The 24,642-nt window shown below is 41.0% G+C and overlaps 1 protein-coding gene across 1 annotated transcript in view; it reads left to right on the forward strand.

Annotated features, from left to right (window-relative positions):
* Positions 1-24,283, forward strand: part of adgra1b (adhesion G protein-coupled receptor A1b) — a 178,212-nt gene extending 153,929 nt beyond the window's left edge. The window contains exons 17-19 of the mRNA XM_084735557.1: positions 8,454-8,599; positions 19,683-19,778; positions 20,069-24,283. Of these exons, the coding sequence (XP_084591683.1) occupies positions 8,454-8,599; positions 19,683-19,778; positions 20,069-21,497 (1,671 nt within the window). The 3' untranslated portion in view covers positions 21,498-24,283. The remainder of the gene's footprint in view (positions 1-8,453; positions 8,600-19,682; positions 19,779-20,068) is intronic.
* The last annotated feature ends 359 nt before the right edge of the window (positions 24,284-24,642 follow it).

Consider the following 24,642-nt stretch of genomic DNA (forward strand, 5'->3'; position numbering starts at 1 on the left):
GCAGCTTTCGGCTACGTCAGCCCCTGAAAGACATTCAACACAAGGGACAAGCACTCAAAAATATGTTAAATACAGCAGGACTCGAGAACAGCCGCCTTACAAATGGTTTAAACTGTAAACCAGCAAAAAAAAAAAAGACCATTTTTATTTAATTAATAATTACCAACATCAACCACTATGTTCTGACAGACACAAACACTGACAAAAACATTTGCATTTGGATCAAAAGTACAATTTAATTTTTATTCCTGGAATCCAAATTCTCCTGCATTTCTCTTAATTTATGATATATATATATTTTTTCCTTTACATTATCTCAGTCTGTTTCTGGTGCTGCACAGTGTGTACGCGAAAGAGAGAGAGCTGCCTGCGTCTGCTGCATCCAGTTCTCCTTTATACATCCGTGTTTCTCATCAAATGGAGAGTGCTAAGAGACAGAAATACTCCAGCAAAGATCAGACATTCTGGAAGGAAAAATTCCTGTTTCTTATGCTACATTTTAAAGGAAAGGAGCATACTTTTCTTCACATACAACCCTGAGACAAAACATTTTTAAAATATTTATTTTCTGTATTATTGTAGTCAACTTTGGAATCTGACTAGTTCAAGCTAAATGCTGTGGTTTCAAATTCCTTACTATTTTTGAGGTCTAAAGATTGGCAAATATGTCAACACCTTTCACTTATACATGGAGATATATGGATGTATGGACAAATATATGGATACATTATACAGGATAATTACACACATGTTGTAATACACATATGGTGTCTAGAATTATACTAAGACAAACAGAATATAAGGATAATATTGCCTTGAAAAATGGATGATTGCACAGAAATGCAGAGATTTGGATCACAGTATGAAGATATTGCACAGGATGACTTAATAGTATGAATAAAAATATACAGTATATTGCACAGGTACAGTATAGAGCACAGAGTACAGTTGAGTTGAATAATACCCGAACAGTCTCAGGCAGACGAGGAGTCGGGGGCCGCAAACACCCACCTGACAACCTCGGGTACAGTCAGTGCCGTTGCAGGTGTTGTTGACAAAGCCATGTAACTCAGTTTGCCCTGCTCTTGCTCTTTAACTTATTTAGCAGTCATTCGTTTATCTAATTTTAGCCCGGGGCCTTTGGATGTTTCTTGCTGCTCCTCCTTTACCCAATCACTGCTAACAGCTAACAGGACAACTCTCTGCAGATTTGGGCAGGAGCCCAGATTGTCTGCTGTTCCGCTGGGATCAAGGCAGGCAGGCCCCACCAGACACAATTTGGGATAATTACAGGACTGCTTGAGGAGATGTGTGATTGCAGGACGCACATGAGACACATACACGCATGCAAATGCACGCAGTCATACACGCAGTGCCTGCCGAGATCTCTGTACTCTCCCCAATCATCCCACCTCCCCTCTATACACACACACACACTCACACACACCCCCTCCCTCCTCCCAGGGGGACACATAAGTACATGCTCTCCCTCCGACAGAAGGAACTTCAAGGAGCTCTGAAACTAGCTTTGGCAGCTCTCGCAGCACTTCAAGCATGCACTCCCCACCCAGCCCTCCGCCCCTCACCCTCCTCCCTTACCGTCTCCACCTGCATCCTATACTCATTTTCCCTCTCTCTCTATCTGTATGCCACTCTTCAGTCTTGCACCGCCTCCCCGCCCACTGTGGCACTGCCGCTATGCAGCATCCGATGTCTTTAGGGCCTCAAAGTCAAAGTCATCTCTCATCTCTATTTCTATCTTTTCTTGCAACAGCGCTCGTTTTGTCGTTGATTCGAGCAGCGCACCGGTTGTCACGCCACATACAGAACAACACGCGGTATATTCTTGTTTTCTCTTGCCTTGCCTCATTTTACCTCAGACCATCACAATGTGGATCGCAGTTGATTGTTCAGTGAGTGTGACCACCGTTAAATAACCTATTAATTTAGCAAAGAACTTGTCTATGGATGTGACCTAGATCTGAGGTTACATCCAACTGTCAGCTTAAAGATGCTTTACAGAGGATTTTCTCATTAGTGTGCCACTGTGAAATTAGTTGTGACGGCAAACGCTGTCAAAAAAAAAAAAAAAAAAAAAAAGACATTACAATATCTGCAGTGATTTGCTTTGTGCTTGCAGTGGGTCCAATTTGAGTGTTCCTGAGCTCATTTCCCCACATGTAAAAGGCTTCTGGTAGACTGGTTACTTATGCATCAAGAACAGTAGGGAGCCGATATAATGAATATACCCATAGAAGTCATCTTAGAGGGACATTTGAATTTAGCACTGTTAGCATATGCTAAAATTGTTGAAACAACCCATCTGACAGTGTTATCTTCACTGAAAACGCTTCGCTGCTGTTCAAGCTAAGAGGTGCCGTTCGACATAAAGTTTAGAAAAACTGAAGCAGAAAATGAAAGTCAGATACACATATGTCATTTAGATTTCCTAACAGGTTAGAATTTAATTCCTTTTGGATAACTTTTGATGTCCAGAACCAGCAGTCTGAGACATGTCTGTCCTCCCGGCAATTAGATTTACAGTCTCCCACAGCTTCCTTTAGCTTGCTATCTGCAGTGTTCTGTTTTGTACTATTTAACTGTCTGGTACTGGCGTTGAACTGTCTTTGTATATAGTGACCACACGTCCTGAAAAATTCAGGACAGTCCTGATTTATGAGCAGTTCCACGTCCCAAATCCTGTCCTTTTTGTCCTCCGTAAACATTATGGTAATAGATGATGAACAACACACGGATTTGTGAAAATATTCTGATCAGCTATTTAGGCTCTAATTCCTGCTTTTAGTTAGTACAAAAAAAATGCTGCTCTGATTAGGCTATCATAAATAAAAGATTACTGATGTCATTTGACCAGTTTAAACCAGCTGACAGAGAGTGCAGCAGCAGGAATCTGTACTAGAAAATATCACACTGAAATGTGTCTGTGAGCTACAGTGTAATGATAATCATAGCTACTGCAAAGATGGTTAAACTTAAAATTTAAATTCTGGATTCTAAATTACAATATGTTGGAACTGATTTAAATTAAGGAAAAAATAGGACAATATAAAATTGAGTTAATTGAGATTTTTTTTCACATTTTCTCTGTCCATTGAAACAATGATAATGTTTATTTTGTTCTGACAGCACCTTTGTCTTGGTCCTGCTATATTTGGTGATAAATTTCATTAAAAAATACACAAATATCAAATATTAAACAGACATTTAGTTTATAGTTTATTTGGTGAACTTAGCTAAACTAATGCAGACTAACACAACTTTGTTCCACTATAAACCCTGTATGAAAGTTATTGTTTTGGAGATTGTTTAGTTTGCGGTGCCAGTTGGATTCTGTGTTGTTATACCACAACTGTAAACTTTAGAGTTGGACTTGCGTTGCAAAAATGAGGACATGTGATTTCACTTGAACTTGACTCAACTTATTTGAAGGCAAAAAGCTGAGGAAACTTGACTTTTGTGATCCATAAATATTGAAAAATGCTCAGCTGAACAGTTCTGCCTTTGGAGCTCTACCAAACTGTCACAAATAATTGATAATATGACCAGGATGTGCATAACGTCTCCATAACCTCCTGCACACCTTCAGCTGCAACCGCTGGTTCTCCCTCTTCATATGCAGCATATTTTTCTCCTTGTAGCCACGCAAAGTATTCATTTATATGCAAGTTTCTGCTTTTAGTTATTAAAAGAGCTCATTTTCATTTTTGTCAAATATTTAAGAATGTTATAAATGTTTTCATTTGTCCACTGTATTAATTATCAGAAGTATCAATTGCCTTCAAGTGAGGAATATGTGATAAAAAATATATATATTAATAAAACTATTGTGCATAAATGCTCCTACAACTAAATGTTAACTGTCTCTAAACTGCTGAAAAGATGGTTTGAAATGACAGAAACCTATTTGTCACCTGTGTGTTCATAAGACAGCCAGGACACTATGCCTCATAATCCTCAAAGCACTCGCTGTATATGAAGTTGAATACAGAACAATATGTTTTTGTGTGCTCTCACCTTATTATGACTTGTCTTTCGGCCTTGCTATACGTATCAAACATGACATTTTTTAGTTTATAAATGCATGTTCCACTGTTTAAACCTTTTTTAATGGGTTTGACATTTATATACAACGATATCTATTTTTGTGTACATTGAAAATTATTTTTGAGGAAAGTCATTTATATATAAATCCTGAAATACATTTGTGAATCCTTCTATGTGCGTTCATAAATACTGAGACTGATTTGATTACACGTAGCGTCAGCAAGTTCCGACTTTAGCTTCCTCTTCTGCCGTTTTTATTTTAGTGACCTCACACATATGCAAAATGAGCAAAATTACTGTTTGGCGGTCACGATTTCAAGAGACTAAATCAAACTCTTTTTCTTGGTGGATGTGCAGTTTAATTTATTTATGCAACACTGACACCTTAAGAGATGAAAGAGGGGGTTTGAGGTGACAGGAGCTGTGGCTTTTTAACAGGGACACATTGATCAGGCTTTCCGGGGTCGTTTCAGCTCCTGTTTTGATAAGTGTGCAATCACTGCGCTGCTCACGGATCCGATCGCTGACTGAAATTATGTTTTTACCCAGATTTTCTAACAACAAAGGCACATCAGGTGAAAGCACACACCAGCGATGAATAGTAAAATATTAAAATGTGACTGTGTTTAGCAGACTGTCCTAATCAATGTGTTGATTAATTATGAGTCTAAACTTGATTTATTCAGTGCCACGTTTTCCTCAGGTATGCACCCACTTAAAGGTTGACTGTGTGCGATTCACTGGGGTTCACTGACAGAATATGGCAGATATGGAATATAATATTTATAAGTATGTTTTCATTTGTAAGTGACTATCTTTACTGAGATTAGGTGAAAACAACATCGACTGTTATTAGGAGACGGGACGTGAACATTCGTCTCCAGTGTCAAAGTCAGATGCTTCACTGAACTCCACCTTAAGAGATTTTGCTTCAAAGCGAGATCTGTCATCATTCAGACGCCTGCGAGAGGATCGGTGTTGAGAAAATGTAAACATGTTGTTTTCAGCACATGACCAGTGTGATGGTCATGACCCGAGATGGCAGGGTGCTGCTGTTGTTTGATTACCCGTTTGTTGCTGGTGGATGATGCGGAATTGGCTTTGTCATCATTATTTGTCTGCTTGCTAGTCTGAGATAAACGGCTCCGCTCATTTTGTAGTGAACTTACGTATGGATTTTTCGTGGTCTCATGCAGGGTTGCTGTAACATGTAAGGTGAGAGGGGGTCTTACTGTTAAACAAACTATGATTTTCGTCCAGCAGATCACCTTCTGGTACATTAACACCAATAAATATCAGGATATTTTTTTCTCACATAGTGAAGATCTGATCTGCCACTGTCACAGTAACTTAGAATGGATTTTTTTCAGCCTGGGAGATAATTGCATTGTTACAGGTTGTGTCTGAGGCCTCACTGTGATTGAGGATGTCTAAAACGTAACTTTAAGTTAATCAGAATTGATAAAGACAACTCATAAATACGATAGATCGATGAAATGTATGTATAAACTCACGGCAACCATACTGATATGAAATAGTAGGTTAAACACAGGTGCTACCAATGATACCAATTAAGGTCCCATTCCATTTAGTGTAGCACAGCCTTTCCAGTGACAACAACAGCACCCTGACTCAATTTGACCTGAAGAGAACAGAATATTCATTAGTATCACTGCTAACACATCTGTTTACCCTGTTGTTTCATATCAAAGGTCTAAAGCAGGGGCCTCAGAACCAAATTGGTTTGGGGCCAGTGATGTCATTGTCATTTCATCATTCAAGTACTGCAAGAAAGAGCAATATTTCTTAAAAACTTTCATTTCATCATGCTGCAAAAATGTAAACAGTGGCTTCTGTACATTTTTATCCTGTATACATTAGTTTCTGCAACTTGTGGTCCTTCAAAAATACATACATACATTTTTTAAGAGAGTTGTGGTAGCTCTAATTAATATGAAACAACTAGACGAAATGATCCTCAAAATAAAATTAGAATAATAATTACATTAATTATGACAATTGACAGGGAGGTCTAATGTGACTGACAAAGTTTTTTTTGATTATATTTTACATTTCAGAATAATATAATCACACTAAATACTGTGCTTATGAAAAATCATTGATGTATCTAACTTATAAAATATGTCAGTAACACCTGTGGCTCTTGGATGTCTTCATCCTCACTTCAGAGTGCACAAAAGAAACAAGAACTGCCATCTTCTGACTTTTTACACTCAACACAAACTGTATTATACATAAAAAAATGTGCTTTCACCAAAATTTTCCAACTGGCCGCTGTCAGTCCAGCAACTGGTGTTTGTCAATATACATGGATGCTGACTACACTGGGCTGTTTTGCAGAGAAGGGTTCGGGTGTCTGCGATCAATCATCCACTTACAAAGGCTATGCAGTTGTAGTTGTTGCTGGGCAACACGTTTGTTACTCTAATTGTGAAGTCCAGCTCAGTGATCAATGTGATTGCATTTTAACTTTCCACATCCACGGCTCTGAACTGTCATCAGGAGACCTCTGGCTTTTTAATTGACTTTAACCTGGCTTGTAGCTGCTAACTAGCTTTTCACAGTACAGAACTCTGCTGTGAAGAGTATACCATATATACCATAGTAAGTTTTATCTCTTCTGTGGTAGCAAACACAACACACAGTCTTTCAGTTACGAAAAGGCTGCAACCTGAGCTCAGATCAGGCAGTAGCACTTAAGAGCAACAAATCACCCCACGCCTGACCATTTAAATTAAACATTAAGAATAATGTAGTTGTAGCATATGCTACAACTTTAGATAAAATTAATTAGTCTGGGTTTGGGGGATTTTACAACTGCTTTTATTCCTGCTTTGCCTCAGGACTGGGGGAGGCGTTGCCCCCTCATCTCTAAATTTAGAGGAGCATAAATCCCAATACCTCCCACTGATGCTTGATATATTTGTGCAGGTGTGCATTAAGCCTGCAGAATTAATGGAAATATTGATGAAATCCCAATATGGCCAAGCGCAATATCTCAATCACAGAAGCTGGAATTTTTTCGAAGAAATAAATGTGTGAAAAAAAACATTTTAAGAAGTACTGTGCTGTACAGTGCTGAAGTGTTTTTCCGTTACAATGAAAACTGTGATCATTTCCGCTCATCGTGAAAATATTCTAGTCCTGGAAGCTGCAGCTGAATGAAAGACAGCAGCTGAGCAGCAGCTCTCGCTCTTTCTTGGAAGGCAGATCATTAAACTATCAAAATGGGTTCATTACATACTAGCACTGTATATGCTTGACAACTGATCTGCAGACTGCTTTGTGTTAGATATTTTGAAAAAGCTGCCAGATGAACAATGTTTTATTTTTGCTGACTAATGCAAAAACGCCAGAGGTTTGTTGTTGTTTGTTTGAGGGTGAAACTGCAAAATAACGTGTTAAGGATATTAATCAGCCAATTATGCTGAATGTGTGCACCCTTAACATTACTGTTTCTGTTCATTGGAGATCCCCCTCCAATGGCGCGAGGCCCTTACAGCCATATTACAAACCCACTTCCCTTCTGTCTGTTCTTGGCACTAATGAAGCTCTGAAGTGTGTGGAGTCTGCAGCAGTGACTGACTTACCAGCCGCTCTCTGCTCGCTATAACCAGCTCAAGGACACTTCCAATTAGCATCTGGACTCTGGTACACTAGCCTCAGTCGCTGGGCCTATCAGGCTGGAGAGAAGCCATGTGATTGGGTATCTCAGGTTGTCAGTACATCGTGAACAGACTGACTGGGTGGAGAAAAGGTTCGGCGCATTTTAATTTTCTCCTTTCTCTCCCTCTCTCTGCGCTTTCTATGAGCCGGCAAAGCCTTTAAACAAAGTTAGATCAGTCCCCCCATTCAAACATCATTCATGAATATTAAAACGAGGACGAGCGGAGATATGTATACAGTGCGTTTTGGAAAACAATCACGCGCTGATAGTTGTCAACGTGACTATCATTTATATTCTGATTTATTATTCACAGTGTACACCTTGTGTCCTCTAACTCAACTGATAAGGAGCTGCTCAGTATCCACCAGTATAACCTCACCATAATGCTCTTATCCCAAACAACCTTGATGATTCAATAGCACTTTTTGAACCTGTCTTTCAGTTCATGTATTATTGTCTTTTAGTGAAGGATAAGACAAAGCAGTCAGGTCTTAAAGGAGAACGTCTATGGAGACACCCTTGGAGTGACATTGATGATGTTTTTAAGAGAGGAGTGGAGGATTTTTTTTTTTCTTTGAGTTACAGGAATATAATCAAATCTGACATTTTCCCAGAGACATGCTGTACAGTATATATATAAGCAAAAGTTCAGAGAAGTCAAATAAATAACAGGATGTACCCTCTTTCACCCTTTCATCAGGTCGGGGTCGTGCTGCACTACTCGTCGCTGTCAACCATGCTGTGGCTCGGGGTGACGGCCCGCAACATTTACAAGCAGGTGACCAAGAAGCCTCCGCAGAGCCAAGATGGTGACCCGCCTCCGACCCCGAGACAGCCCCTGTTGAGGTAAGCACAAATGTCCCCGTAACCCTCCTCAACCCTGACTGCCTCCACGCTGAAAAGTACACAAACACCTGAGTGTATGTGTGCATATGCCTGCGCGTGTGTTTAACCAGTATTTTTGATCTTACTTGCTCTGTTATTGCTGCTTGCTGTGTGTATCTTCAGAGGCCAATGACTGCTCCACTGCACAATTATTTGCTTTCTTATTTCATTTCTTTGTTGTTTTTTTTTTTGTCTGTACACGACCTGACCGAGACTGTGAGATGCAAGTTGAAGTCTTACACAATCTCAGGCTATTATTCCAGCTTGTATCTATTGTTTTAAAGTGGAAAAAATATTCAGATTGCTTAAGTAAATTGCGTAAATATACTCTAGTAAAGGCTGTGCATTCAAAATTCTGCAGACATTTGTAATTTAAACTAAACTAAGGTAAACTGTGAGAAGTGGCCCCAACCAAATGTTGTGTTTTTGTACTTGGTCACAAACCAAAACAGACTGGGAAGCAAATGTTAAAGGAAAGATCTGTGATATATTTACTGTAATTAATAATAAAAAAAAAAGACCACTGTGTGTCATCAGAGATTAAGGAAACGTTCAGCTGAAATACTCGCTTCATTTGACGTGAACGGCACAGTGCCCCCTTTGAAATTTCCATTCTGGACAGGAATAATGTTTTGTATATCTGTTTCATATTAATCAGAGTTTGAATTTACACAGAATTTTCACCGAATGAGCGAGTGTGTTCATGAGTTGTAAGAAATCATTAGTAATCTTGTAGAAGACATAGATATTTAGAACGCTTAAACTGAGCAAAATGTTAATGGAGTTTTAGCAGGCAGTGAGACAGGCAGCCACATAACTCATTGTCAGGAATGTACATTTTCAGAGCAGTGGGCTTTTGTTTTCAGAAAAACAGGCTTAACTTTACATTGGCAGACACCTGACAGTTACAAACAGCTGATCAATTTACAGTGTGGGACTCGTCGTCACTTGTTATTGTCAATTTATGAGGCTGTTCGCATCCTGCGCACCTGTGGTGCTCCTGCAGACTGGGAGGAAAACAACTCGTTTCAACCATAAATCATATGTTAAACAGGATTATATTATTTGATATACACTCTATGGCTCCAAGTCACTATTTGGACTGTAGTACTCATTTTTTCATGCACAATTGCTCCATATTGCTCCTATAAATCTTCAACAATGTGTTGTGTTTTAAAAGGGTAGCATATGTTTTTGTGTGTGTGTGTGTAAAAATGAGAATACTAAAGTACAGATACCTACAAAACGTATTTGAGGGTACAGTTTCATATTTGCTGAAACTGTCAGTGTATCATGACAGTAGTACCATGATGAGACAGATAATATGTGAAAAAATCAGGTTCCTGTGGCTCCTCTCGTGCTCTTAATGTGCATTTGCAAGAATCCACCATGCCTGAATTAAAACAACCAATCAGCCAGCTTCTAACCTAAAAAGTCAGTGTTTGACACCCTGGGAATGAGACTCACTGGGGAAGTTTTAGGTTGGAAGCTTTTATAGATGTTATCAACTATAGCTTTGTGTGCAAAACTTGAATAAATGTACTGTTTTTAATGTAAAATATTGCCTTAGAAATATGGAGTGCTTTCTTTTTTTCTAATTGCAAATATCAAAATTTGTGTGTTTGCTAGGTTACCTTGTCCTTCTCTCACCTACGTATGCAGGCTTGAGTATCTGTTGATTTATGAGATCTTGAGTATTTTTTCCAGGTGTTTGCTGGCTCATGCTTCCTTTAGAGGGCAACAGCTACTTTACACGGATGAGCTATTGCAGCGTTTATCTGCAGAGGCATCCACAGATAGTTTGCATTCGTTGAAGCCTCTGGCTTTGTTCACTCTGTAGTGACACTGTCAGGTCTTCCTGTTTATACCTTCTGGCTCTCCTTGTGGACTTCTTCCACAATTGCTCATGTTAAGACATTTTTTTAATCTGATTCACCGTCCACCATGAGGGAAGAAGTTTAAGTTTTGAACGGTAATGATTCACTTAATGTGAAAATTAGGCTCATAATACAAGAGATAAGAGGAGTCAAGTGAATTCCTTTTAATCAGGCAAATTTCTGAACTGAGGCCTTTTTAGCTCAGACTGGTAGAGGTGACATTCAAGGTACAAACTGCTGCTTAGCAACAATTACTCTGACGGAGTGAAAACTGACGAGCGTCTGTCTCGGAGCTCTGTGTAGTATTTTTGATGTCAGTTAATACGAATAACTACAGTATTAATGTCACTCATCAGAAGCATTCAATAGAATTCTTCCTCTTTCTCTGCTGAGCTCATTTGGCCATCCAACTTTTTGGGTGATTCTCATGATGTTCAAAAACTGTTTAATTAAAACTGTTTAAATGAAGCATCGATGGGGAACTATGTGGAGGACTGACCAGCAGCTGTTTTAATGTCATGACCACAAGCTTCCCCCGTGGCCTTTAATATTCTAGCCCAATAATTCCAGTTATGAAAATAGAAATTATGGTCTCATTTTTAACAAACATATCCACATACTTGTGCTCAGGATGAAGATAAACATCCATGCAGGACTGCAAGTAAATTTAGTGTCATAATAGCCGAGCTATCAGCTATGATGCACATTAACTGCCTCCCACCAAACCGAGTCAGCTGTAACACCTGAATGCTAAGGCAAGATATACATGGAAATTAGTTAGACAGTGTGTAGAAAAGTCAAAATAGCTGGCTAAAATTAATGGATAGACATTGAAATAACAGCCTAAAATTAATGGATAAACATTGAAATAACAGGCTAAAATTACTGGATAAGCAGGTGAATACAGTAGTTAACAGAAATTGGTAAAGAGTTAAAACATTAGCTGAAAGCGTGGTTGAATTAATGACAAAAGTTTTCCAGCTTCCAGGTTTACCTCTGTGTTGTGTGGCACTCACATGCTCCGTGTTCCTGCTCAGCTCATAGACTCTACAGAGGGATGATGTCGCACTTTTCAAGGCTCTGGGAAAGGTTTAAAAACACGGATTAAACATTCATAACACAAAGAGCAATAATTGAACTTATTTGCAGTTGGATGTGTCCTGTCAGCAGTTTTACAGATGTCCCTTTATGGTGGTCGTTGGGGAAAATGCTTTTTGCTCCTGGCCAGGCTGTATTCAACTCTCCTCTACCCCTTCTCCATACACATGTGCAGGCCTGGTCTGACTCAGTTTTAGGCAGGACAGGGATTTCCATCTCCATTACAACAGGGCTACCCACCTGGAGGTGTGTTTTTTTAACTGAAAAAGAGGTTTACTTCAGTGGAGCATCTGTAAAACAGTGGATAAAGACTTAATTTACTATAAATTCTTCAAAATAAAAGGCTGAATGCAAACATAGAACAGTAAAATGAAGCAGATACATAAAAGGCCAAACAGTGGCAGAGGATAGAAACTAAACTTCAAATCAGAGAGATTCAACTAGAAGATAAGACAAGAAAAAGTACTGAAAGCTGAATTCACAGAGACTTTTAAAAATGTCTTTCTCTCTGCCCTCCTGCACACATGAATTTGGTGTCACAACACAGCTTGTTTGAGGGCAGGAGAGGGGGGACATCATGTGTTGGCGTCACTCCGGAGATGTTCCACCTTGGAAGCAACTCAGCATAACTAGGTGCATTAAAAGTGGTAGGACTAATGGAAATGTAAAATCAAAGCAGCATGGTTTGACTTTGTTTTGACTTGGTGCAGCCAAAGGCGACAATGGAAAAGCCCCAGTAGCACATCCTGAAAGTCAGAGTGAAAAAAGAAAAAAAATGCCCCTTTATTTAATGAGGAGTAAAAAACAAAGTAGAGTAAAAATCTCTTTTTCAAGACAATCATGGCCAAGACAGGCAGCACCACAGATGATGTGGCTGTAGGCAAAGCATAAAACAATGTAAAATGAAAATAAAGATCAAGTTATAGAATTATAAGATATCAAAACATTCTTCAACATTCAAAATATCTACAGCCACACATACCTGCTTCCAAGTCATTAAAATAATTTTAATAGCGTCCGATGAAGCCAGCTCCTGAAGATTTATCAGCTGATTCCACACCAACGGAGCAGCATGATGCCCTTTTCACAGTTCAGTATGGACTTAATAATGATTGAAGGTCCGATTTCTGTCACTGCAAGAGGCAGTTGTAGGAATACAAATTTGACTTCTCTACACACTAATGAATTGATCGTGTAAAAAATATATTGTAATGTCTTAACACACTCAAAAATAACATTTGGAGCATGATAAGTGGTGTTAATGAAGGCATAGTTGAGCTCATCTGATAGGGATGTGGGGATACACCAGACACAGAATACCTGACAGTGATTTATATATTTATAAATAGATATTTTTTTTACTTTTTAATATTACCGAAACCTCCGATTCTGCAGTTTTCCCATAGGTATACACATTCTTGCAGGCATTTGTTAGAGGAAAGTATTTGGAATAGCTGAACTGGGTGTGCGGTAAATGTTTTGGCTCAGTTATTCTGTTTGAGGCTTCCTACTACCCTGTAAGGTAAAAAGAGTGGAGGGCAGATGAATGTCAGGGGGGAGGAGGAGGAGGAGGAGGAAGGACAAAGAAGCAAATGACTTAAAACAACCTGTTACTATGGCATCACCTCAATACTATTACTAATTACCTCAATCACCTAGGAGGCTGCTGAGCCAGGAGGTTTATCACAAATCTAAATGTATTTAGCCTTTTGACCCATTTAATTCTTTTTCACTTAGATGCACACGTCAGATTGAATTTCTGCTCTTTGTGATTTTTCTTCCACTCATTCTCAGTTTCACTCTTTTTCTGCTCACCCGCGACATTGGACATGTTTAAGAGGATCGGCTTTTGGACACATATGGTGCTCTTCCTCTGCGGTGAGAAGGTGCTGCGTGAGCTCTTCTGCACATTGCGACTGTGCTGCAGAGCCGAACTCCAGAAGCTTCAAGGAGAAATCCTTTTAAGGGAAGGTTTGAGAGCAGAGATACGGAGCCAAACGGGGGGTGAACCGTAACAAATGCCTGTTTGTCATTTAATCTCGTATTCAGTTTTAGGGCGTCATTTTCCTAAAGCTGTAGGAAAATATCAAGTGCTGTTTCACTTGCCTGAATTTTGTTGAACTTTATGGAATATTTTGAAGAAGACATAGCGAATGACCCCGCACATGAAAATTATTTAAACATGCGGAGTTGCACTGGATATGAACCCTGCTGGAAAACCTTACTCACATGTTTTTACACTTGCTTTCTATGGGGGTTTTAGAGGATTTTTGTGATACACTGTATGTAGCACTTGCAGGGATATTTATCACCCATACCGCCGGAAACTAATACCTATAAAAATCTATAAATGAGCAGTATCATATGTCTGGCATTATTAAAACTGGAATCTGCTCTGTAATGTATTCCTGCAGAGAAAGTGACTGAAGATAAGGACCCCACCAGATAAGGATCCCCTCAACATATAAGCGGCACTTTCCTTGCAAAGCAAATCCAGACACCTGCGTGATTGTGGAGGGTGGGGGGGGGTTAATATGGAACGTTCTCGAGGCTCTCCCATCATGCATCGCTTGTGAATGAGATAATTTGTCTGGGGGCAGGCGATGGGATCGTGTGGCGCGGCAGTCGAGTTGATCCACAGTGATTGACTGTAATGCTCCCTGTCAGACAGGCTCATGCAATGAGACTTAGCAGCTGGAGACAAATCAATTTCTCCTCCTAGCATCCCTCCTCCCAACAACCACCCTATTCCTCCTCATCTACCTCTTTGCCCGTCCCTTCACTCCTGACAGCATCTGATGGCATATCCAGCAGACCATAACACTGACCTTTGTTGGAAATCTGCTACACGGTGTTGGACCACACACCCTAAACACCTCTGTTCATGCTATTAACTGACAGTCATCTGGTGTGATGGGTGCAGATTATTCCTCTGAAGTAACACTTCACTTTGAGAGAACATTTTTTCCTTCTAGTATAGAATTGCCAGCATCTGTTGAATGTCACTAGCAGCATTTTTCTCTGGCTGTCATTATTGATAAAAATGTCTCCTCTTAAAAAGCACAGAATAAAATAAAATTACATAAATCTGGTTATGGATGTTTCAGAAGAGCTACTTTTAGACTAAGCTTTTGTGAGGGAAATAGTTAATACTAGTGACTGGTGGTGCATGAACTATGAGATATGTGTATTCAAAAGTGAAATGGTCTACTGAGGTAGAACACCTCTCTAAAATCATAAAATGGCCCATCATCACTGAAAAGAAGAACATGAAATTAAAATACTACACCAGAGGTTTTCAGAGTGGGAGGTGGGCCTCCCCGGGGGGGGCTCCGAACAGTTTGAGGGGAGGCTGAGTGAAAGGAAGTGAAAAATTAATACATTAGTTAGGAAATCACAGAGAATAGCCTCAATGTGTGTGATTTGGTTAAAGAGATAGTTCAGAGATGCAGTAGTCTGGGGGAATTTTACTGTTTTCCCCACTTTCCTAGAGACAGAAACTAATAAATGCCTCCGGACAGACCTTGTTTATGTATTTGGTGTAGTCCAAGCGTCATTGTGTCCCAGTTTGCTCCCCAGCCAATGGGGTTGCACAAGCCAATGCATTCTCAAACTGCCTGTCCCAATATGGGATAAATTTGCTTCATGAGGGCGATTCACTGTTAAAAACAAAAGGCCCATGTCAAATATTATATATAAATATGCCAATCCATTCTGGGTTGGGCTGGATCTGGTCTGCCCACGAGGAGATGATTTGTTGTGGCAACCCCTAATGGGAGCAGTTGAAAGACAAAGAAGAATAATGTGTGATCTGATGTTATATCAAACTGCAATATTTGGGTACCTTGGCTCAACTGTTGAGTGCCTATGGGATCAAGTAACATGATGATAGACATTCAGGAAGCAAAACTAAGTAAGTAAACTAAGTGTGTGAGCCTTTTTCCAAGCTTTGTGTGAGGGGAGGCTTTGAAAACCTCTCTACTAGACTGTTTCATGTTGCAGCTTTAAAGAAATAGCTCAAAAATACACTTCCTTGGTAAGATGAGAGGACTGACACCACTCTTTTATCAACCCATTAAATGTAATGCTATAGAGTGCTGCAGGAATGAGTCCTACAACCTGGAAATGAGTTAGCAGATCTGTACCTCCGGTTCCCTTGTCTTGAAGTCAGTGGGTTTAGAAACAGGGAGAAACTGTTAACTTGGTTTTGTCCACATGGTTAGACTGCCTGTTTCCCCTGTTCCAGGACTGCCTGCGGGCGCTAGCTTCATATCTAATGGCTGTGGTATCAATCTTATCATTTAACTCTCAGCAAGTAAGCACATTTCCCAAATGTTTAATTATTTGCCTTAAAAAAGCTCCCTTTGTTCATTACAGAGCACTGAGACAAGGTGGATTTTTGTTTAAAATGAGTGCATGCATTACTGTTACATAGTCCAGCTTTACCCATAAGCCTTTGGCCTGTGCTGGAGCTATATGACCATCAGTCGTCCCCAGCTGTGCAATGTGTATCCTGGACCAGGTCCAGAGAAAGGACACTTCTTAGCCACAAAACAGAGGACAGTGCATAAGCAGAGGAACAAGGGTGGGAGGGGAGTGACTGTGTAGCTGCTGGCTGAAAGGCACTTCAGGGTCTATTTATATCAGATGATTGCTGTTCCAAAACTCACTCAAAAGCACAACTCTGCATACACAGCCATTTTGTTAGAGTTTAAGGGCCTTCTTAATAGAATGGCTACCAAAAAAAAGTATGTGTGTGTCAAGGTGTTTTGTGTGTGTGGGTGCACACAAGAGTGAATACATTGGCAAGAATTGTAATGTGAAGCAGCCCTGTTTTGCATAAAAACAGGGGAGCATGTAGACATGTATGAATGCATATATTTTTGCATGTACACTACATGTGTTTTCTTGGACACAGAAGCAGCAGGAACACAAGCAGGCTTTCCTACAGGGGATAAAGGGGAATAAGGGTTATAAAGCACAGGGTGCTTTAACATCCACTAGTTCTTCTCATTTATGCTTATCTGGCTGACGGGTGTGTAAATGGCTTTCTGTTGAAGGAGAGTCCCCCGGGGGAACTGTTCCACTCGCAGACAGTGACAGGCTGGTAATGCCGCCACCCCCCCCCCCTCTTCGCCAACCACCCCTCGCCAACCAGCCCAGACAAACATCTTGATTGTAATTGAATTTTTTGGGACGGGCGCCGTGTGACGGAGGACAGATTGGGAGAGAGAGAGAGAGAGGGGATGGAGGGGAGGAAACTGAGGATGAAGATGGAGGAAGATGGAGTGGTTGAAAGGTTAGAGCAGTGACAGAGGTTGAGATTGAACAGGAAGGAAGAGGAAATAGCACAGTGTTATAGAGGAAAGTGGATGACAGCACAGAGAGAGAGAGGACAAGGACAGTGCAGAGAGGGAGCTGCTGGGGATTAACTTTGTTTCTGCAGCGAAGTGTTAACACTCATGATACTGTGATGCTTGCCTGTGTCTTTGTGTATACCTAGAGAATCCAAAATTATATTTATTAGGTGGCAGTTGAGGGCTAAGTCATCCCAAGCCAGTCTCGGAATACTCTCCTTGAGAATTTCCCATTTTGGATGACATAAGTAAACATGGGGATAGAGAGGTTAGAATAGTGTTAAATTGCTACAGGGGATCCAGAGGGGACACATCCCGCCAATGTTAGGAAGAGGGCAGCATTTATTGTATTTATTTGTGTGCACACGTATTGGCAAAAAAGCACATGATAAGATGATAAACCCAAAGCCTGTGCAGTGTCATTACACATGGCTTGTCACTGTCTTGACCTCCATTAAATCACCTGAAAACAGCACCAGGCTGCTACAGTATAACCATACAGACTTCTGTAGACACCAGACTGCTTATAGTATTAAGCTTTTTTTTATGAAAGAGACATCTGCTCATCATAGCTTCTTCCAACTTTCTTTTTATCCTTGAAAAATAGTGCATTGAAAATGCTGTTGTGTATCATTGATTACTAACTATGTAGCCATGTGAGAGGTTGATCAGAATTATTGCTAAACCTGAACTAATTTTATCATATCAACAAATCAGTGTCTTCATTTCTTTTTCTGTTGATATTCTAACTATCTGTCAGACATTTCCTGACGTGAAGCTTTCCATTTACTGAGCTGTCATTAATGAGTATTTAACAATGTCAGGATCCTGTAGGAGTGATGACTCTGTTTTATCAATGATCTGATCGGTCAGAGGTCAGGCTATTGACATGTTTTGATACGTCGATAACCAATATGTGACTGAAGATTTCACACCTGGTTAAAATTAAGAACACGGCAGGGAAAGCAGCGATAGCATCATATAGTTTCTCTTCAAAACTTTCTGCCCTTGTTAGTGACACTTGTTCAGAGTCTGCTGCTGACATCGCTTCACATTCTGATACACTGCCTTTGCTGTTCAAGTGTTTAATTGAATCTTGCCAACATGCATTTTTAATTTCTGAGGACGCTCACAACCAACGCTCTGAAGGAACACCGAGCAGCGATGATGCACAGACAAATGTGTAGTTAAAAGCAAGCGCAGAGACAATGCACTGTGTCTGCTTTTGCTGAAGTAATTGTTGTTTAGGTGTCGATCACTTGTCTGTTTTAAAGAACTGACAAGCTTCTAATTAAACAGATGTAACAATCCACACTGAATCTGAGAGATGTGGTAAGTGATGATTATCATTCTAACTTCAGGCAGTTGACTGACATGCAGTGCAGCTGTAAGTTTTCCTGTCTTGTAAAAGTTCAGGTTTTCTTTTTCCCCACATTAACCAATAAAGACCTTGTTAACATCACATTAATATCTAAAATGATCTTTCAAGGCTCACAGTTTCACTATTAGCTTTAAGGTGTCACTGTGAGCATATCAAGGTACAGTGGACATGAGGCAAAAAACAAATCAATAAGTAAAAAGAAGGCTGTTTTCCACCTGTAGTCTTCCCTTAGAATCTTTTTGAACATTGAGTTTTTGATATAAAAAGGCTGGTGGATTCTCTGCTGCTGACAAGGTGGCTACATCCGAGGAAAATGATGTCATAACGAAGGTTGGAGTCGGTTTTGTTTGAAAGTCTTTCTAGACTTTCTAGAAAAAAAAGTGTATAAAATACAAGTATAAAATTTGATAGCAGCTGACAACAGCAGATAAAGACTAAATGTTACCAAGTATTCTTTGACAATGTAACTATTATCTAATTACACTTTTTTTCAAATGTAGTCTGGGCTAATTATGATTACTTATTTTTGTAATCTGGTTACATAGTCTTGATAACGTGCAATTCATTATAACCTAGCTCTGTCTAAATCCTGTCCGAAGAGGGTTCACACACTCACACACTCTACATCCTTGCTCTTATGGTATGATTTGAACATTGCTATGGAAAGCACAGCTAATATAATATAAAATATTCCCAACTAACATGAAGGTAAAACCTGGAAATGAAAGTTTGCACCCTGTCTGTCAGAAACTTCTAATGCTTAGGAAGCAAAACTGGATTTAAATTCAGCGTCCCCCCTCCTCTCAAATCCAGGTTTCCCTTCACGTCTCCTGAGCTGCTATGAACAGCAGATGCTGTAAATTGCAGCAATGAGCGTTGACAAGTTAATCATGCTTACATCAACAGAAAACAGATTTGTTTTCATCGTAAAAATTTACACTTTGGTTTGTGGCAATGAAAACAAACTGTAGGTGTGATTGCACCCGTAGAGTGTGATCGCAAACACACTGACAAGCTCTCTCTCTTGAATTTTTGGGATGGTAATATCTGAGAAAATCAGGGGGAAGGATAGCTGTTAGAGTTACTTGGGGTCAACCAAGAGCTTCACTCACTGCAAGTCTATAATCTCTTCTGTCACTTTGCCTGTTTGGATCTCTTGGTTATTATCTTTCTCTTGTGTGTCTAAAACTGTTGCGGAGTCATATTTTGAAAGTGTGCGGTTGTAATCCAGATGTGAGATGCAGGATTTGTAAACGCATTTTCTCGCCAAACATTCTTATTCAGTCTTTCTTCTTCTCTCTGCCTCTGTTTGTCCCTCTGTCACCTCGCAGGTTTTATTTAGTCAGTGGAGGAGTGCCCCTCATCATCTGCGGGGTCACAGCAGCTGTCAATATAGACAACTATGGCAGCGGGGAGCAAGCACCATAGTAAGTTTAACATTTGTTTCTGCTCTCAAGATTAAATTACACCCTCTGATGTCTTACACCAATTTATTTGACATGTACTTTGATGGTTTAGTTCCATGTCCCAGCCGCCAGGGGCGATCAAGATGCTTTAGCTTCTGCTTTGGGGAACTCATGTTGTCTATTTCTATATGTGTCAATGCTTAAAACAATGAATAAAATTTGGGTTGTTCAGTGTTTCAGTTGTGCTTATTTTTAAAAATGTGATCATAAGTCAGTGTATTAAAACTCGCTGGTGTTTGTGTGTGTCGCAGCTGTTGGATGGCATGGGAGCCCAGCCTGGGAGCCTTCTTTGGCCCCGTGGCCTTCATCATCCTGGTGACATGCATCTACTTCATCTGTACCTTCATCCAGCTGCGGCGACACCCTGAAAAAAAGTACGAGCTCAAGCAGCTGACAGAGGAGCAGCAGAGGCTAGCCGCTGTCGATGTGCCGACCCACTGCCACCAGGGAGCCGAGCCCGGGGCCCTGGCAGCCCCACCCAGTGGGAGCCACTGCCCCGCTGGCTGTCCAGGTGTTCCCATCAACCCTGCGCTGCTGGCCAATGAGCACTCCTTCAAGGCTCAGTTACGAACAGCGGCCTTCACCCTTTTCCTGTTCCTGGCTACCTGGACTTTCGGGGCGCTGGCTGTGTCACAGGGCCACTTCCTGGACATGATCTTCAGCTGCCTCTATGGTGCCTTCTCCGTCACCCTTGGCCTCTTCATCCTCATCCATCACTGTGCCAAACGCGATGATGTCTGGCATTGCTGGTGTTCCTGTTGTCCTGGACGACGTGCCAACGCCTGCCCTGGCGCCCACGGATCTGCTCAACCGCGGCCCAAGGTCAACGTGAATGGAGATACCCCCGGGCATGGCCATGGTCACAGCCACTGCCACCACGACTCGCCATGTCAGGGTAAAGCACTGATGAGCTGTGGTCATGGCAGTTTAGCTCACTGTAAACATGCCGCCCTTCCATCCTCACAAAATCATGTGACGTGTCTGGCGCCTGTGACGCCGTGCTGCGCCGCCCTGCATAGCCAGCAGCTGATGGAGGAGGAGCCTGCAGCGACACACGTGCTGCTACACGCTGACCCAGAGGGTTACCGGCCGGGGATTCAGTTGCATCCCTGCCTAAAGAGCAGCACCAGGACTAAAGGCCGTCACTTCAGCCGCCGGGCAGGCGCTGGTGCATGCGGAGCAGCGAGTGAGAGGGAGTACGCCTATCACATTCCCTCCAGTGTGGATGGAGGCAGCGTGCACAGCTCACACACTGACAGCCCCCACAGCACACATGAGCGCCACGCCCACATCTGTCCACATGTGGCCCATGAAGGCCACCATGATGGGCATCACACATGCCACGCTGCTGCAGCCACCACGCACGAGGCCCTGGCGTGCCATAACCCCTGCCACAGGCACATCTGCTGTGCCAAGGCAGACCTTTTCCCCTCTCTGTGCCCGGCAGAGGCCAGCGACACGGGCGTCTTCCTGTGTGGCTGCGGCAAAGTGGCCGAGCAGGAACCGATGGCAACACATCACCATCTGGAGATGCACGCCCCGCGCAGACAATCCTACCCCCAGAACCCACCCAATCAGAATGGGATTCTAAAGGGGGGCCTGCACGAAGGACTCCTGTACACGTCGGACAGCACAGGGAATATACGTACTGGACCCTGGAAGAATGAAACTACTGTGTAGTGCGGGAAGGAAAAACAGGGGAGACGGGCAGCAGCCCTGCCTCATCCCGCCAAAAATAAACCCTCGCCTCCCTTTCTAGATTAAAAAAAAATGAATTGAACAACATTTTAAACATCACAATCAGCGTGGGATATTTTTATTTTAATGTCCTCATGTTTTTATGTGTGCTGTTTTACTGTACAGAAATCTGATATCATGTAAATGCTCCCTGAAGAGCGTCCATACACAGAACCAAGAAGAATTTGTGAAACGTGTGTCACATCATACCATCAGATGTAATTGAAGGTATTTCCACTGTTCCATGTTACTACAGATCTCTCTATATATATACAAGAAAATGAATGGTTGTATGTATGAATATGTGTGTTAGTGCTCAAAGGCAACACGCTGCAAGATTTTTTTACACTTTGAATCTGAATCCATCAAATAGTCTCCAATGACAGTGAACCTCCAGTACTTTAAAGAACTCTTGGCATCCATGTTTTAGACGACTAAACCAGCAATTTTAGACTTCATGGGTATTTTTGCCATCCAGTCAAGCAACTGTGAATATCTACTAGAGATTTTCTAAATAATATACAAAGATACTGTCGCTTGCCAGAGATGTGTGGATGCCAGTTTAAGTGAAAATTCAAAGCAACAGAAAAAGAGAAGTGAAATTAAGCATCCTTTTCCAGGTTGGTATTGATCGTGCTGTCTGTATGATGTCTTCACTGTTGTGTTTCTTTTTTTCCGGAGAGAAGTAAATAACGACAGCATCAACAGCAACAGTGTGGCCATTGTGAATAGAGAGCTGATGTCATTGAGATCCGGTGGATTTTTATGAACACTGTGCCACATAGAGCCAGGTCCTCACAGCGAGTTCATTGCCAAACCAGTGTGCAGGTTTTTTTTATTCTCTTCAGCTCAGCTCAGCTCGCATACGCTATCCGACATTATAAAAACACTCTTTGTAAAATCAAATACTCAAATGTTTTAGGGAAAAAAAAGAGTGTGAATGTGATTATAGAAGAAACAATAAGCTGCTTTGGGAAACCAATGTCCTGTTATTTTCCCTCATTAAAACTAATAAAACATTTTAGCCAACCTCACCCACTGTTAGCTAAAGCCACAAAATGACACATGGCAGGAATTAGTGCAGATGCAATCCCTTTATAGTTTAATTTATTTTTGATTTCCCCCATAAAAGCCCAAAGCATGCATGCCTTGTTGTATGTATCTATATTTTAACAGTGTAAATGAATGCTCATCCATTAACATATTATTTGCCTCGACCCGATACGACTGCTGCAGCTTGCCATTTATGATTTCTGTCACTTTATTGGATTAAGCCTAGTTCCCAACAAAAACTGTATTATCTCCAACTTTTTTATCTCCATTTCACAAGAGTTTTAAGCTTAGATTTATCCCGGAATCCAGTCCAGAAAATCGTAATGCTTTTCTGTTTCTGCTAACTTGTGTCAGGAGAGGCCAAGGTTGGCGTGTGGATCGTTTTTTTGTTACCATGAAGGTCACATTCTGTTTGAAGAATTGGCACTCGAAAGAGAATAAGAGGCTCTGTATCGACTGAGAGGCGCTTGTTTGTTTTATGAATGATATTGAGTACGAAAGTCCAGACGAAAACCAGTCATACATTTCATCAGAAAAGCCAATCTTTAAAAAAATGTACACCCAAGCAGCGCATATAATCTCACAGCAGACCCTGCTCTCGGCATGCACACCATCTCTTTATCCATCTTGTGCACTCTTGTCTGTGTATATAGAATCAGTTTCTGATGAATTATTTTATATGAGATTTAAGATATTTAAGAATAAAATAAGTCTATATGTAAAGAAAGTTGTATGGGAAAAAAAACTGACCTCTCAATGTTAATACTCAGTATCTGAGTTTAGAAAATGTCCTTTTTGTTTTCAAATGCCTTTTTCTGTTGCAATTTTAGTTGACGTCATGAAGTATGCAGACTCGCCATGTGTTGTGAGACTTATCCTGTCATATCAGAAATAGAAATGCACTACCCATAATAACGTTTGGCCTGCCAGAATAGAAATTGTCACTTACAGTATGTTTATAATACAAATGTTTGTTCGGACAGAAATATTTGAATTAAAAAAGTGACACCTGCAGAAAAGAAAAGAGAAACATTCATGTGATACTCCCTTTATTTGGATGGCAGGCTTTGGACAGTGAACGGAGGCCCTGGTAGACATCAAAGATGATGCATGAACCTCATAGCTTTGCACAGGGCCACTGGAGTTATTTCCAGGGTCTGGGACAAAATGGGATATTATGGGCCCAACTTATGAGATATAAAAAAAAAAGTGGCTCACAATTGATCACACGATACAGGCTCCTTTGAGCCGTCTTGGATGCTGGCAGTCAGTGGCCCTGGCTTTACAGTTATTGGAAAGGGATTTGTGACAGTATCACAACGAAACATTTGAAACCAGCTTCTCCTGCTAAACCCATGTTAAACTGAGAGAACATCGGTCTAGGTTAATTGCTGTACAACATGTGTATTTGCTGGTGGTTTGTCTTAGACGCAGCCTGAGCTTTTCAGTGTCTGTGAGACAATGTGTTTGGTATCATAGGCCACCATAGGCCAACTTCTCTGTTGTCATCAGTAGCAGATGTACTGCCCCAAACAAGCTTGCTGACTTAGTTTCGGCTCACCAGACGGCTGCTGGAATATTCACCTGTGGTACTGTGACAAAACCTAAAGCCAGTTTTCACTTTTTTCTACATTGACACAGATTCCAATAAATGTATTTTTTCACCATGCAACGGATGAGAGCATCTTTGGCTTGTGTTTGTGTGTCCGCTGCGTACGTGTGTGCATGAGCAGAGAGTGCATTTAATGTCAATGACGATGAATGTGAGTGAAAGAAAAAGCCTGTTTTTATTTCTCAATTCTCGCTGTAATGTGTTTATTTCTTCTGACAGCGTGATGGAGATTGAGATGCCTTACAGAGCCACCACAGGGGAGGAATTCAAATGATAGCAGGCTTGACTGCCGCTGTGTGTTTCTGCGTGTGTGTGCAAGTGTGTGTGTGTGTGTGTGTGTGTGTGTTGTGCATGCTCAGACCTTGTACACATACATGCAGAGGCATCCACATGTGCACACATCACCTAGGAAATGAGACAGTG

This window comes from Lutjanus erythropterus, chromosome 14 (assembly GCF_056507025.1).
Source record: "Lutjanus erythropterus isolate fLutEry1 chromosome 14, fLutEry1.hap2, whole genome shotgun sequence".
NCBI classification, from domain to species: Eukaryota; Metazoa; Chordata; class Actinopteri; order Lutjaniformes; family Lutjanidae; genus Lutjanus; species Lutjanus erythropterus.